The sequence below is a fragment of the Lactuca virosa genome, chromosome 1 (assembly GCF_052849685.1).
Source record: "Lactuca virosa cultivar CGN04683 chromosome 1, Lactuca_virosa_CGN04683_v6, whole genome shotgun sequence".
NCBI classification, from domain to species: domain Eukaryota; kingdom Viridiplantae; phylum Streptophyta; class Magnoliopsida; order Asterales; family Asteraceae; genus Lactuca; species Lactuca virosa.
In genome coordinates, this window is record NC_136426.1 from 248,957,207 (window position 1) to 248,973,982 (window position 16,776).

At 43.0% G+C, this 16,776-nt stretch overlaps 1 protein-coding gene across 1 annotated transcript; it reads right to left on the minus strand.

Annotated features, from left to right (window-relative positions):
- Positions 1-14,614: 14,614 nt before the first annotated feature.
- On the minus strand, positions 14,615-15,065 carry LOC145128880 (L10-interacting MYB domain-containing protein-like). The gene is made up of 2 exons (XM_079063661.1): positions 14,748-15,065; positions 14,615-14,677 (listed from the first exon to the last, which is right to left on the minus strand). The coding sequence occupies exons 1-2, from the start codon at positions 15,063-15,065 to the stop codon at positions 14,615-14,617; spliced, it is 381 nt and encodes a 126-aa protein (XP_078919787.1).
- Between the last annotated feature and the right edge of the window lie 1,711 nt (positions 15,066-16,776).

The window sequence follows — 16,776 nt, forward strand, 5'->3', positions numbered from 1 at the left end:
CATAAACCTGTGAAGGGTGACTTTGTCATTTTTCCAAGTAAGCATGATTCACAACTATCATCTGACTTTAGGTCAAATGGCTCCAAGACACCATCCTTTTGGAGTTGGCCTATGCGTTTCTTGCTTACATGCCCAAGACGACAATGCCACAATGATGCTTTATCCAAGTTATTATCATTAGTAGAATCAATACACAACACATTATTTCGTAAGTTATCTACAACAGCTTCATACACACCATCACAAGGTAATGCTTTAAAATAAAACACATTATTAAAGAAAGCATGTATTCCACCAACTTCATTATCAAAAGAAAAGGTAAACTCTTGTTTGTACAAAGCATGAAAGGAAATAATATTTCTTGCCATTTCAGGCGAATAACAACATTTATTCAAATCTAAAGTAAACCCACTACTTAGCAACAAAGTATAAACTCCAATCTTGGTGACAGGTGTAACTTTCCTATTTCCCATGATCAAGTTTATCTTCCCATGCTCCACATTCTCACTTCTTCTTAGTCCCTGCAAATCAGAACAAATATGAATACCACAACTGATATCAAGGACCCAAGAGTTAGAATAGGGTGAGTTATTAGATAATATAGTGTAAATACCTGCATGGTTGGGTTTTACTTTCCCATCCTTCAGATCTTGTTGGTACTTTGGGCAGTTCCGCTTCCAGTGCGCCTTTTCATGGCAATAGAAGCATTCAGCCTCTTTTGGGTCAGAAGAAGGAGTGACGAAACCTTTCTTGGTTACACTTGAAGAGGAGCCATCAAGGGTCTTACCCTTGGTACCCTTCGAAGGGTTTTTCCTCTTTTTACCTCTACCTTTCCCAATTGCCAGGACAGGTGCGGAGTTTGGAGTAGGAGTAGGAGTGGTAACAACCGACTTACCTTTAAGACCTGATTCTGCGGTCTTTAGGAGTCCTTGAATTTTGCTGAGTGAAACTTCCTCCTTGTTCATGTGGTATGTCATGCGGAATTGATCATAACACGAAGGTAAGGAGTGGAAAATGATATCTATTGCCAACTCCTCGGGGAAGTACACATTAAGTGTAACATCCAGATTTCCAGGTATTATGTTTGATCATGTTTTCTTTTTGTAAAAGAGAGGGACTCGACGAGTCGACGCTTGGACTCGTCGAGTAGGATCGCGTTTGCTGACTGGATTAATGAGCGGACTCGACGAGTCGGAAAGGGGGGACTCGACGAGTCCACGCTGTAGGTTGAAACCCTAAATCCCTGGGCCTGAGCGCTATTTAAAGGACCTTATAGCCCTCTTGTGTGGCTACATGTCCTGAGAGAGTGCCCCTTGAGAGCTTGAGCGAGTTGAGAGAGTGATAAGGCCATATTGATCGATTTTGGTGTGATTTAGCAAATGAGAAATTGTTTCCAGCAAGAGGAGGTCAATGGAGCTGTGGATCCAGGGTTTACAAGTTCAGATCTACAATATTGAGGTATCAAATCGAATTTCCTTCCTGTTTTGGGTTAAGGTCTATGATCTAGGGTTTTCTATAACCTTTTAGGGCTTGAAAAGTTGAGTTTATGGTCCCTTGCTGTGTTAGACCTCGGATCTGGACCCATAGAGGTCCAGAGAGCCTTCCCCATTCTGCTTTATGTTGGTTTATGGAGGAAAGGAGACTAGGTTGCCATTTTAGAAGCTATTTCAACAAGGAAAGCCTTGGGTGCTTTGCATGTGAGACAAGTTTCGACCTTTACGTGGTTATTGGTCGTGGAGAAGTCAGATCTATAGTTTAGAGATGCAGATCTGACCTTAGAAGGTCATTTGAGTATGAACATGGAAGCAACTCGCCGAGTCCATAAGTGGACTCGACGAGTCGAGTCGGGGTTGCCCCGCGATTCGTGACAGGAGGAACCCGTCGAGTGGAAGGATGACTCGACGAGCCAAGAGAGGCTAGAAGGATTCAGGGGACCCGCGTAGACTCGTCGAGTCGCCCATGTGCACTCGACGAGTCGGGTCAAAGTTTGACCGTTGACTTTCGTTGACCTTAGGGTTCTGGTCAAGACTGATTCAAGAGAGTTCAGGGAGGGGTAAAATGGCCTTCTACCCAATCTTTAGAGATGAGACTATGAGAGAATATTGATCGGGATTGTTATTTGAATAATAGGAGGAGGCTAGGTCGGGACGTTGAGCATGAGAGTTTATCCGACTTCATTGAGCTGAGTCTTCTCACTATACTGTACCTGGAAGGGTACCTATGTGTGACCGGAAGGTCTTATATGCTATGAGATGTATGAGTTGTATGTTGTTATGTGATATGTATGTGTTATGTATGTTATGTACGATATGGACCGGAAGGTCAAGAGGTTACGGACCGGAAGGTCGATACGGGTAGGACCGGAAGGTCTACTGGGATTCGGGACGGAAGTCCCCTGAGACACATGGATCGGAAGATCCTACAGAGTTATGGCCTGGAAAGGCGTATATGTTGTATGTGGTATTTTGGGGAACTCACTAAGCATTTATGCTTACAGTTGTTGTGTTATGTGTTTCAGGTACTAGCGAGGATCGCGGGAAGGCGTCGGCATGATCCGAACACACTCATAGAGATTATGTTTTGAGATTATGGGATTTGTTTGTTATTATGACAGTGGATACAGTTTGTTGATATTGTTTTTGATGATAGAAAATGTGATTTAAAAATGAAAAATTGTTTTGAAAATTTACGTTGTTACAAGTTGGTATCAGAGCCTTGGTTTGAGGGATTCGGGTGCAACTTTGGATGTATCTGAACTCAAACTGAGGATTTGAGAAAGTTTTCATAAAATAAACAATTTTTCTAAGAGAGTAAAAGATTTTGAAAAAGGCAGAACGGAGCAGTGTGTACGATCAAGCTAGCGCCCGAACGGTGATTTCCCAAAATACCCTTACATTATGTGCTATGAGATATGTTATGATATGCATGCTAGAGTAGGCTAGGTATTCATATTAGGACTAAAGTGGCGTGATTTGTGATGCCTTAGCCTAGGAAGATTTTTGCTGCTATGTGATGCTTGAGAGTGAGTAGGTAGCAGTGAGGAGCTTATGAGAAGTCTACCGAAGGGTAGCCTATGCCAGCGAGATGTAGGGTGCTTGTGATCTGGGATCTAAGGAGGAGGACTTAGGGTGAATACTGATGCGGTGTGGATGGTAGTATAGGGCCCATACTACTGAAGACACCGGAGCAGTGCGCACTCTAAGTAAGAATCCTTAGGGTACTAAGGAACAAGTAGGGTTGAGTTATCGAGTGCGAGTATGCTCGAGCAAGTCTCTAATATTATTATGTTGTATTTCAGAGACATCATGGTTGGGACACGCCACAGACCTGAGACGAGCGGCGTGAGTGACGAGGAGCTTCGTCAGATGATCCACGATGAGGTGGCAGCGGCGATTCGAGCTGAGATTCCGGAGATGTTTGGGTCTATCAAGACCACATTGATTGAGACTTTTGATGAGCGGTACGCAGCGGTGACTGAGGCTGCGGCTGCTGCCGCTACTGCAGCTGTGGCTGCTGCCAGGCCTCAGGGAGGTGACTCGTTGTTGTTTTGGGAGTTCAGCAACACGAAGCCACCAGAGTTTGATGGGACGCAGGATCCGATCGCTGGGATGAGACGGATTTCTGATATCGAGGGATGCTTCTACACGTGTTCATGTCCGGAGCATCCGAGGGTACGGTTCGTGCTGAACCAGCTTCGCTTGGGAGCGAAGGACTGGTGGAAGTTCATGACGGCGAGCTTCACTCTTGCAGAGATTTCAGAGGTGACCTGGGAGAGGTTCACCACCATGTTCAGAGACGAGTATGTTCCCCTAGTGGAGAGGGAACGGTTGGTTCAGGAGTTCTTGACCCTCAAGCATGGTACTGATTTTGTTACTGTGGTTACCAGGAAGGTTCATAAGAGGGCGATGTTCTGCCCTGAGCAGGTGTCTACTGAGCAGGCATGCATGAGCCGGTATTTGGGCATTTTGAGGAGGGATATTCGGGAGTTCGTATCGAACTCGACTTACCGGACATTTGCTGAGCTCCAGGCAAATGCCCGGAAGATGGAGATTGAGTTGGAGACTCAGGCCAGGGAGGAGGCCGAGTCTCAGGGGATGGATCGGCAGCCGGCACAGACTCAGCCGGCAGCCAAGCGGGCAAAGCCCGCCGATTCGAGATCTAGAGGCCAGAAGGGCCGCACTTGCGGGAAGTGCGGCAAGGGACATGACGGGGTTTGTAGATCGGGTGCTTGCTACAAATGTGGCAAGGAGGGGCATATAGCCAAGGATTGCCCCAAGGGATTCATGGTTTGCTTTCATTGCAACCAGACGGGCCATCGGAAGGCCGAGTGTCCGCAGCTGCGGGGGACATCACAGGGAGCACAGCAGGGATCTGCCCCTGCCGTCGTGCGAGCTACTGAGGTTCGGCCGGTGAAGGCCGAGGCACCGAAGGCTCACGGGAGAGCCTTCCAGTTGACAGCGGAGGAGATCCGCACAGTGCCCGATGTCGTGGCTGGTATGTATTCTTTCATTTATTTATGTTGAGTTTGAGGTGTTGTGCTTATATTATGATATGTGTAGGTACTTTTCTTGTGAATTCTGTATCTGCTTTGGTGTTATTTGACTCGGGTGCGAGTCGGTCATTTGTTTCCATAGCGTTTAGTCAGCACATCAGTATCCGACGAGAGGCGCTGAGTCGACCTCTGTGAGTTTCTATAGCTGATGAGCGAGCGGTGTATGCTACGGATGTGATTCGAGGATGTGTACTCGAGATCTTCGGTGTGGAGTTCCCGATAGATCTGGTCCCGATTGCAATGGGGGACGTGTGTGTCATAGTGGGCATGGATTGGTTGAGCCGATTTGGAGCTGTTATAGACTGCGAGCGTCAGTTGGTGACGATACGAGACCCTAGTGGGGGAGTACTTACGGTGTACGGCGAGGGTACCCGATATGGGTCAGCGTTTTGTTCGGCTGCCAGGGCGATACAGAGTTTACAGCAGGGATGCAGCGGGTTTGTAGCCTATGTGATGGACACACGAATGGCCGTTGGGAGGCCAAGTTCGATTGATGAGGTTCCGATAGTACGCGAGTTCCCGTATGTTTTTCCCGAGGAGCTGACGGGTGTGCCTCCCGAGAGGCAGGTGGAGTTCCGTATCGATTTGGTTCCGGGGGCAGCGCCTATCGCCAAGGCGCCCTATCGCCTTGCGCCGCCAGAGATGCAGGAGTTATCCTCGCAGCTTCAGGAGCTGCTGGGGAAGGGGTTTATTAGACCGAGTAGTTCCCATTGGGGAGCGCCGATCCTTTTTGTCAAGAAAAAGGATGGTTCACACCGGATGTGCATTGATTACCGGGAGTTGAACAAGTTGACGGTCAAGAACCGTTATCCTTTACCGAGGATCGATGACCTGTTCGATCAGTTGCAGGGTGCGTCTTGGTTCTCCAAGATAGACTTGAGGTCGGGATATCATCAGATGAGAGTGTGGGATGAAGATATCCAGAAGACGGCGTTCAGAACTCGTTATGGGCATTACGACTTCGTGGTGATGCCTTTTGGGCTCACCAATGCACCGGCAGCGTTCATGGATCTCATGAACAGGGTGTGCAGACCGATGCTGGATCGGTCGGTGATCGTGCTCATTGATGATATTTTGGTGTATTCGAGATCTAGAGAGCAGCACGAGGAGCATCTGAGAGAGATTCTCGGGGTATTGAGGTCGGAGAGGCTTTTCGCCAAATTCTCCAAGTGTATTTTTGGTTTGGAGAGGTCCAGTTCTTGGTGCACCTCGTTAACCAGAATGGGATATTGGTCGACCCGGCCAAGATTGAGGCAGTTATGAGATGGGAGGTGCCGAGGTCACCCACCGAGATCAGGAGTTTTCTAGGATTGGCCGGCTATTATCGGAGATTTATCAGGGATTTCTCCAAGATCGCCGTGATTGAGGCAGTTATGAGATGGGAGGTGTCGAGGTCACCCACCGAGATCAGGAGTTTTCTAGGATTGGCCGGCTATTATTGGAGATTTATCAGGGATTTCTCCAAGATCGTGGTGCCTCTCACCAGGTTGACCCTGAAGGGTGTTGCTTTTTCATGGGATCCGGAGCAGCAAACCTCGTTTGAGACACTTCGCCAGAGATTATGCAAAGCCCCGGTGTTAGCCCTCCCGGAAGGGATGGAGGATTTTGTGGTGTATTGTGACGCATCGACATCAGGGTTGGGTGCAGTACTTATGCAGAGGGGGCATGTGATAGCGTATGCATCGAGGCAACTGAAGCCTCATGAGACGAGGTATCCCACCCACGATCTGGAGTTGGGGGCAGTGGTGTTCGCCCTCAAGATCTGGCATCACTATTTGTATGGGGTTCGGTGTACCATATACACGGACCACAAGAGCTTGAAGTATTTGATGGATCAGCCCAATCTGAATATGCGCCAGAGGAGACGGTTGGACGTGGTAAAGGATTATGATTGTGAGATCTTGTACCACCCGGGCAAAGCTAATGTTGTAGCCGATGCCCTGAGCCGTAGGGCGGAGAGTGCCCCGATTCGAGTCATTTGTATGCGGTTGACAGTGATGACTCCGGGGATGGACACCATTCGGGAGGCCCAGGCAGAGGCCGTGAGACCGGAGAACCGTAAGAGAGAGCGGGTGATTGGGCAGGTACCTGAGTTCGTTACTGATAGCCGTGGGCTTATGACTTTTCAGGGTCGAATTTGGGTGCCATATGCAGGCGGGGCGCGCACCACTTTGATGGAGGAGGCGCACCGATCGAGGTTCTCGATCCATCCCGGGGCCACTAAGAAGTATTTGGATCTTAAGAAAGATTATTGGTGGCCCTGTATGAAGAGGGATGTAGCATGGTTTGTTGAGAGGTGCTTGACCTGTCGCAGGGTTAAGGCTGGGCACCAGCGCCCGCACGGCAAGTTGCAGCCGCTTGAGGTTCCCCAGTGGAAGTGGGAACAGATTTCCATGGATTTATCACCAAATTTCCAAGGACCACGAGGGGTGTCGATGCGATTTGGGTGATTGTCGACCAGCTGACGAAGAGCGCTCACTTCCTTGCTATCAGTGAGAGCTCTTCTGCAGAGAGATTGGCAGAGTTGTATGTCAGGGAGGTGGTATCGCGGCATGGAGTACCGATCTCGATTGTGTCAGACCGAGATGTACGTTTCACTTCCAGGTTCTGGAAGAAGTTCCATGAGGAGTTGGGCACGAGAGGACATGCTCCGAGCATGTGTGTTGGACTTTGGGGGAAGTTGGGACACGTATCTGCCGTTGGCTGAGTTTTCTTATATCAACAGCCACCATTCAAGTATTGGTATGCCTCCCTTCGAGTTGTTGTACAGGAGGAGATGTCGGACTCCCATTTGTTGGGGAGAGGTAGGGCAGAGCGTGATGGGCAGCACGGAGATAGTGTTTCAGACGACCGAGCAGATACAGCAGGTTAGACAGAGGTTTTCGACGGCTCAGAGTCGCCAGAAGAGTTATGCGGATAGGCGACGATCCGAGCTTGAGTTCCAGGTGGGAGACTTCGTACTCCTGAAAGTGTCTCCTTGGAAAGGAGTGATTCGATTCAGGAAGAGGGACAAGCTAGGTCCCCGGTATATCGGGTCGTTCAGTGTGACCGCGAGGGTGGGCAGGGTAGCATATCGGTTGGAGCTACCTGCGGAGTTGAGCCAGATTAATGATACCTTCCACGTGTCTCAGTTGAGGAAGTGTATAGCCGACGAGTCGGCGGTGGTGCCGCTGGAGGACATTCAGGTGGATGCGAGCCTGAATTATGTTGAGAGGCCAATCGCGATCCGGGATCGGAAGATCAAGGTTCTGAGGAACAAGGAGGTATCCCTGGTGTAGGTCCAGTGGCAACATTGGAGAGGGTCCGAGCTGACATGGGATCCGGAGTTGGAGATGCGGGAACAGCATCCAGAGTTGTTTGCGGAGCAAGACTTCGAGGGCGAAGTGTGATTCTAGTGGGGGAGAATTGTAACATCCGGATTTCCAGGTATTATGTTTGATCATGTTTTCTTTTTGTAAAAGAGAGGGACTCGACGAGTCGACGCTTGGACTCGTCGAGTAGGATCACGTTTGCTGACTGGATTAATGAGCGAACTCGACGAGTCGGAAAAGGGGGACTCGACGACTCCACGCTGTAGGTTGAAACCCTAAATCCTTGGGCCTGAGCCCTATTTAAAGGACCTTATAGCCCTCTTGTGCGGCTACCTGTCCTGAGAGAGTGCCCCTTGAGAGCTTGAGCGAGTTGAGAGAATGATAACGCCATATTGATCGATTTTGGTGTGATTTAGCAAAGGAGAAGTTGTTTCCAGCAAGAGGAGGTCAAGGGAGCTGTGGATCCAGGTTTTACAAGTTCAGATCTACACTATTGAGGTATCAAATCGAACTTCCTTCCTGTTTTGGGTTAAGGTCTATGATCTAGGGTTTTCTATAACCTTTTAGGGCTTGAAAAGTTGAGTTTATGGTCCCTTGCTGTGTTAGACCTCGGATCTGGACCCATAGAGGTCCAGAGAGCCTTCCCCATTCTGCTTTATGTTGGTTTATGGAGGAAAGGAGACTAGGTTGCCATTTTAGAAGCTATTTCACCAAGGAAAGCCTTGGGTGCTTTGCATGTGAGTCAAGTTTCGACCTGTACGTTGTTTTTGGTCGTGGAGAAGTCAGATCTATAGTTTAGAGAAGCAGATCTGACCTTAGAAGGTCATTTGAGTATGAACATGGAAGCAACTCGCCGAGTCCATAAGTGGACTCGACGAGTCGAGTCGGGGTTGCCCCGCGATTCGTGACAGGAGGACCCCGTCGAGTGGAAGGATGACTCGACGATCCTAGAGAGGCTAGAAGGATTCAGGGGACCCGTGTGGACTCGTCGAGTCGCCCATGTGCACTCGACGAGTCGGGTCAAAGTTTGACCGTTGACTTTCGTTGACCTTAGGGTTCTGGTCAAGACTGATTCAACAAAGTTCAGGGAGGGGTAGAATGGCCTTCTACCCAATCTTTATAGACGAGCCTATGAGAGAATATTGACCGGGAATGTTATTTGAATAATAAGAGGAGGCTAGGTCGGGACGTTGAGCACGAGAGTTTATCCGACTTCATTGAGGTGAGTCTTCTCACTATATTGTACCTGGAAGGGTACCTATGTGTGACCGGAAGGTCTTATATGCTATGAGATGTATGAGTTGTATGTTGTTATGTGATATGTATGTGTTATGTATGTTATGTACGATATGGACCGGAAGGTCAAGAGGTTACAGACCGGAAGGTCGATACGGGTAGGACCGGAAGGTCTACCGGGATTCGGGACGGAAGTCCCCTGAGACACATGGATCGGAAGATCCTATAGAGTTATGGCCTGGAAAGGCGTATGTGTGGTATGTGGTATTTTGGGGAACTCACTAAGCATTTATGCTTACAGTTGTTGTGTTATGTGTTTCAGGTACTAGCGAGGATCGCGGGAAGGCGCCGGCATGATCCGTACACACTCATAGAGATTATGTTTTGAGATTCTGGGATTTGTTTGTTATTATGACAGTCGATACAGTTTGTTGACATTGTTTTTGATGATTGAAAATGTGATTTAAAAATGAAAAATTGTTTTGAAAATTTACGTTGTTACATTAAGTTTCAGCAAACGGTCCACATACCTTTGCATTTTCTGCGTGTGGCTCGTGATGGGTTCACCATCCTTCATCCTGGTTGTTATCATGGAGGAGATGATTTCATATCGCTCTTGACGAGGACTCTGATGGTAGCGGTCCATCAAATCCTTGTGCAATTCAAAAGGATAGTAATCCACATAGGACTTTTGGAGCTCGGCTGTCATAGTCTCCATCATGATGCATGCCACTTTGGTAGCATCTCTTTCATGTGCCTCATATTCAACAAGCTCCTCAGGAGTAGCAGTCGGCTCGGGTACCTTAAGCTCCTTGTCGAGAACATATTCTTGGTTCTCATACCGAGTGACCATCCTGATGTTCCTGAACCAATCTGTAAGTTGGATCCATCAAAGATGACTCTCCCACAAAGGTTCATGAGAGAGAAGGAGCCGGTAGGGTTTGAGCCAGAAGCAGCATTGTTGGAAGACATCTGAAAAGAAGAAAAGAAGTTTAAATTAGATATAAAGATAGTCCTTAATAAAACACCCAAATGTAATATTAAGGCTAGGATCCAATCACAATATACTATAACTTCGAAGAGGGATGTCGTAATCTAAGCTAAAACATATTTAAAAGGTAGGTGAATGACGATTCACCAATTTCCACCATGAAAAACGAAATATATAAATTATTAGGTTTTATTTGGTTTTAGAAACTCCTAGATTCTTTTGAGATTCATTGAACTTTTCAATGGCATGTTTCAATCTCGAGTGTGCCCTTCATGTTTTGTGACTGGGATACCGAGGATCATAAAACAAGGTGTGAAGTAACCATGCAAATTACTTGGTACCCATAATGCTTTTCACTTAATCGATGTGTCGGTTAACTACACGCGCTCCACCAACCTATGAAAAACCTTAAGTCACCCTTTGCCTACCTTGTTAAGTCCAAGTTAGTGTGCCAGTTAAGCACACACGCTCCACCAACGACTTAATCAAAGTGCAAAGTGTAATTTCATGGGTTAGCACCGTATTCACATTTTCCTAAAGTAACTAAGATTGGGAATTTATAAAAACATTTAGTTACTTAATAATAATCATTATACTTTTAATGATAATTTTAAGTCATTGTCCTACTCGTTCGGCTAACGACCCTCCACCAGTCAAGGAAGCGGTGGGTGAGAGAGGACACCCATTAACTTGCCATTTTTTAGGCAACAACCTTATACCCCCCTTATAGACCGGCTTCGTGAATGAGGCCTACTAACGGTAAAACGACTTTGATCTTATATATATATATATATATATATATATATATATATATATATATATATATATATATATATATATATATATATATATATATTAACTTATAATATTATAAAGTATAAGGGTTGAATTTTAACTTTTTAAAATTCTAGGGGTTGGAACTAAAGTTTATTAAGATGACTTTACATGTTCCAAAACTTGAGGGCAAGTTTTGTAACTTTACAAAACCTTTCAATTCATAACTTATGAGTTATTAAAATGAAGACTCTTCATTTTTTGTAACTTATGTGTTCTTTTAGTGGATTTAATACAAAGAGACTTTTGGTTATCCATAACTTGAGGACAAGTTATGGACTCCATTAAAACACATAAAGATCATGAATTCAGCATTAAACAAGTAATTCCTATGATCTATCAATAACTCATAAGAACATGAATAATCATATCAAAATTTCAAGAACATATGAACACATATAATCATGTAATTTTGATATTAGCCATTGTAAATTGATTAGAACAATCATTACACCAACTAAAACAGATTTTAAAACATCAAAACAGTTTAGGGTAATGTTTCTAGTCCATTTCCAGCAGCAAAAGTCGAAAATCTGCACTCTGCCTACCCAACTCGTCGAGTGCATGAACTGACTCGCGGAGTTGGTTGGAGTTTCGCTTGGACTTGTCGAGTCCCCCCATGGACTCGGCGAGTCCCCTGTGCAGACAGCAAAAACTTCGACGTTTTCAGCTATATTGCATCAAGTATCAACAAACAAGCCTAGGCTCTGATACCACTGATGGGTTTTTGAGCATTCTAACACTCCTAAGTGTACATGCAACCCTAGAAAACCTTGGATCTATGTTTGTTTAAAATACATGCAAAATACTTTTCCTAAGGTTCATAATCCTATCTAGCATACATGGGGAACTTTGATCATAAAATATGGCTAGAATTACATACCTTGTAGTTGATTTGATTCCTTGGAAAACCTTGAGAGCCTAGCACCCCAAGTGTGATGCCTCAAATGTTTCACACAACACCAAGTGCTTTGGAATGACTTTGAGAGAATGTAGAACACTTCTAAATTCGGCTTGCCCTCTATTCGTTTTGGTGTGTAGCCGATTTTGGTGGATGCTATGTTCCTTATATAGTGTGTTACACTTAGGGTTACACCATGTAAACCCTAATGTAACATGGATCTTCATTTCCATGACCCATGGGTTTGTAACTCCCATGGAGCATCCATGGAGCATCCTATAGACCTTAGCCCAACTAGATAATCCATCGAGCATCTAGCCTACTATACAAGTATGGATGATTTACACAATCAACCCATATATTTAATTAGTCTCCTTTTGATCACTTAATTAATTCTAGATTAATTCTTGATCAATACTAAGGGGTCGTTTGATAGTTGCTGATTAGGTTAGAGATGACTGAGTTAGAAGCTGACTGGGTTAGAAATGCTGACTGAGTCCACGTTTGACTGAATTTATGTTGTTTGATTATTTATCTGACTGATTGTGCTGAATGATAAAAATGACCATATTATCCTTATGTTGTCCTTTTGTGCTGGATAAAATAATTATAAAAATGAAAATTATCACATAAAATCCAAATTAAACATACATCATTTAAAATCCAAATACAAAGTGTAATACAAAACCCAAATACACATTGCCATACATAATAAAAAAGTATATCATTTAACATGAACCATTTGAAAGTAACTGATTAGCAATCTGGTCACGCAAAGTAGTCATATACTCAACGACTTCTGAACCCCATTCTATGCCTTGTATGTGTTGTCCCTCACTTCCTCCCCCTCCCACATTAGGAGTAACCATGGTGTTTTGTTCAAATTCCGTAAATAGGTCATCTTGAATATCATATTTCTTTATAAAATTATGGACCGCAACACAGGCAATGACTATGTCTCTTTGCACTGGAAAAGGATAAGGAGCCATACGTTTTAAAATTGGAAATCTCGCCTTCAATACACCATAACCACGTTCAATGATATTTCTAAGTTGTGCATGAGCATGATTGAACCTTTCTTCCTTAGTTAAAGCTATGTTTCTTCGAAAATCGGCTAACCAATACCTAGTATTGCGGTATGGAGCCATAAATCCACGGGTGTTGGTGTATGCGGCATCACAAAGGTAATATTTATCTGTAGATGGTGACAAATTAATCATATAAATAATATAGATAATAAAACTTATAGAAAAATGACAAACCCGGTGGAGGGAATGGAAATCCAGAAGTCAGATTAAATGCAACTTCTTTCAAAACTTTAGAATCGTGTGCTATGCCCTCCCATTCAGTCCATACAAAGGTGAATATCATATCAAAATCACAAATTCCTATTACATTTTGATAACATTCACCTTTTCCTCTTCCCCTATAGCGAGTTTGTTCATCAACGGGCACAACTACATGTATAAGTGTTCCATCTAGTGCACCTAATGCTCCAGGAAATATGTTTTTTAGCCGTCTATGTCATTCCGAGGTATTTCTTGTTGTATTAGAAGATGTTGGTACAATAATTTCTCTTGCAAAACACATCATTGCTTTTAGAACTTCATGAAAACATTGATGAATCGTTTGTATGGAGTGGTGAAACCTTTCCTTAACAGCTCGAAAACATTCATTATGTCCTATAACATGTAAAAATATAGCCATCTTCTCTTCAACGCTTATTGTCCTACTACGTTGCAACCAATTTCTTTGAGTAAAATGATTGCATAATAATACAAATGCATCTTGTGAAAGACGCATCATATCAAAACATTGTATAGGACATCCGTGTATCAAATCTTGTGTATATGCATGCCTGGTTTCTTCCGATTCGTTAGCTTTTATTCTTCCGATTCTTTTTTTTTTCTTTTTCGAACCAACATCAACCAATAGCATGAGAGTATAAGGAAACCTAAAAACTCACCTTCCTTATCCATATGTAACCTATTAAATGTTAAATACAAATCACATAAATTTTATAACATAAACCATAGCATTAATCAATAACATTAAAATAGATGACATATAACTCCATAACATAAAAATCCATCACATAAAAATCCATAACATAAAAGTCAATACCAAATAACAATCCTAAACATAACACATAAACAACCTAAACTTAAAAATCCTAAAATAACACGAAACAACCCTACACATAAAAATCCATAACATGTACCATAATATAAATCCATAAAGCATAAAGCAAAAAACATCCTAAAGTCATACTAAAGTCAACCAAGTAATCCATAATTCTTTCCCGCACTTTTCACCCACAACTCACAAGTCGAAGACTCGAGGCGTAACCAAATTTTTCTGTTACCAGCATTTTCAGCGAACAGCATAAGACCAGTGATGTATTTCGGATCAGAATTTCCCCACTCCAAGCCTTTCAATTTTTCAATACATTCATCCATCTCCTTGTCAAGATTATTAGTTTGCACGAACGCCTGAGCCGCCTTCATAATTTCTTTGCCAACCTCTCTTATGTCATCATCCAGTGCGTTCGTGGGTGCATTTCTTTTTCCTCTTTTATTTTTAGACTGGGCAGACAAATCTCCACTTGCATGTGATGCACTTGTAGGTGGGGGTACTGTTGAAGCTGAGGCTGGGATATCCATTTGAGGTGAAGTATCTACCATCTCGATATCCTCATAATCTTGTGTAGTAAAGGCTTCTGCAGGATGAGGGAGTGTCGAAGATGGTCCCCAACTAGCAGCATCGGTCGAGGTCGCACCGTCAAACAACTAGGTGCATAGATCAGGGTAAAGGAGGGGTGCATTTCTTAATTTCTCAACCATCTTGTTCAACTGTTTGAAAAAATAATTTTATTATTAAACTTTTTAATAAATAATAATGTGTTTTAAATTAAAAGATTACCTTCGCATCCGCTTTCCACTCTTCATCCGTCATTTGAAACGTGTTTGTGACAGGATTATAGAGATTCTCATTTTTGTTTTTTAATTTCAACCAAACTGCATACTTGCTTTTCAAGTAGTCATAACGATATTTCATTTGTTTTATCTCAACAACAATGCCGTGTTCTTTTTTTAGTTTTTCAGCTATTGTATTCCATGAGGTACTTTTAAGACCACTACCCTCTCGACCGTTACTTGTTAGTTCTTCGATACATGCATCAAGAAAAGTTTTGTTCACAAAATCCAAAGACCAACTAGCTCTACTTCTCTTTTCTGCCATGTGCAAGGAATAAATAAATGTTTAGCTTGTTATGCAAGTATATACATATATTTCCACACAAAAACACAAATACATATACATATACACATATTTCCACACAAAAACACAAATACATATACATATACAAAAAGATGTAACACAAATAAATACACCAATATACACATAAATTTGCACACATATACACAAGTACATGTATACATATACACATAAACATATTGCATTAAATTCACACTACTTTTCTACTACTTGCATGTTTCCAACATTCATTTTTTGCATATTATTTTCAAAACTTTTACTTTATCATTTACCTTTTTCATATATAACCTTGACAGCTATAAAGAAATACAATACCACAAAGATATGTAGTTACACAACCACTAGAATTATATATAATTTTCAACAGCTCGCTTATCATTACACCATCATAATTTCATATTCACGACATCATAATTTCGGATTCACCAATTTTGTTTTCGGAAGATATATAGTAATTAATCAATAATTTTTTTCATTTCTTGTTTTCAAGAATCAAGAAATAACATGCATGCTCCCATGGAAATTTTAAGAATCAAGACATGAAAATTGAATTTTAAAGGAACAAAATTATCAAGTTCTGTTGCTGTTGTTTATGATGCAGAAAAAATTATCACTTCTGGACAATTTTGCCCCTGAATATAAATGCATAAAAAATTAGAACAACAGAAGGAAAACAAACCTATTCCTGCGATCGTTGTTGATAGATGTTGTTGCTGTTGATCGCTATTTCTGTTTATCGCTTCCTTGATTCATGTTGCGGCTATTCACCAATTCTCTTCATGCGATCGATGTTCTTGCTGTTGGCCGATGTTGTAGTCGCTGGAAGTTAAACGTGGGAGGGATGATATCAAATCTGATCGCAATAGAATGTAGGGCAAGCGATATGTTTTTTTGATTTTTTTTTCGGTCCGTCAAGTAGAAAACAAGGACCGAGTCCTCTCTTTTTTTGGACCGGATCCTAATGTTGGACCGATTCCTTGCAACTATAATCAATATCAAACGTGCCAATTGGTTTTTTATGGATCCAGTCCCTCTTTGGACCCAGTTAGATACCATATCAAACGGCCCTAACTAAATAATATTATTACTATATTAGAACTTATAATATATTAATAAACCACAAGTGTTATTTCTCTTATTTAGTCTATCCAAATGCATGATGCCATGCAACCCAAATGGACCATGCTGGGTCGGGTCAAGTACATACTAGAAATAGTTGTGGACTTAGACACCTTATCCAACACATGATACCCTTCTTGATCATACTGAAGATCATAGAAGTCTGCTTAAGAATGTTGCAGGTAATCTATGATAAAATGAACTCATGCATCTGATCATCCATAATATGGGCCCCATAGCCCGAATCTGAACCATCACCGGCACCAGAACTGGCACCGTCACCCGTATCTCCACCAGAACTTCCTCGAGTGACCACCATACTGAAAATAAACCATACAAACCATCAGAATATACTCGAAGAATCCCACACCCAACAAGCTTCCTGGTTTCATCGTGACTTTCCTTGACTCGAGTACGGATCCTATGCTTCTAGTAGTAGGGGCCCATACTACCTTCCACATCTATATGTACTTTCCTCAAGGATCACCCTGAATCCCCCAAGTTATTTTCCTATCAAACCAACAATCTCTAGTAAAGCAAAGCTCTCGGCACCAAA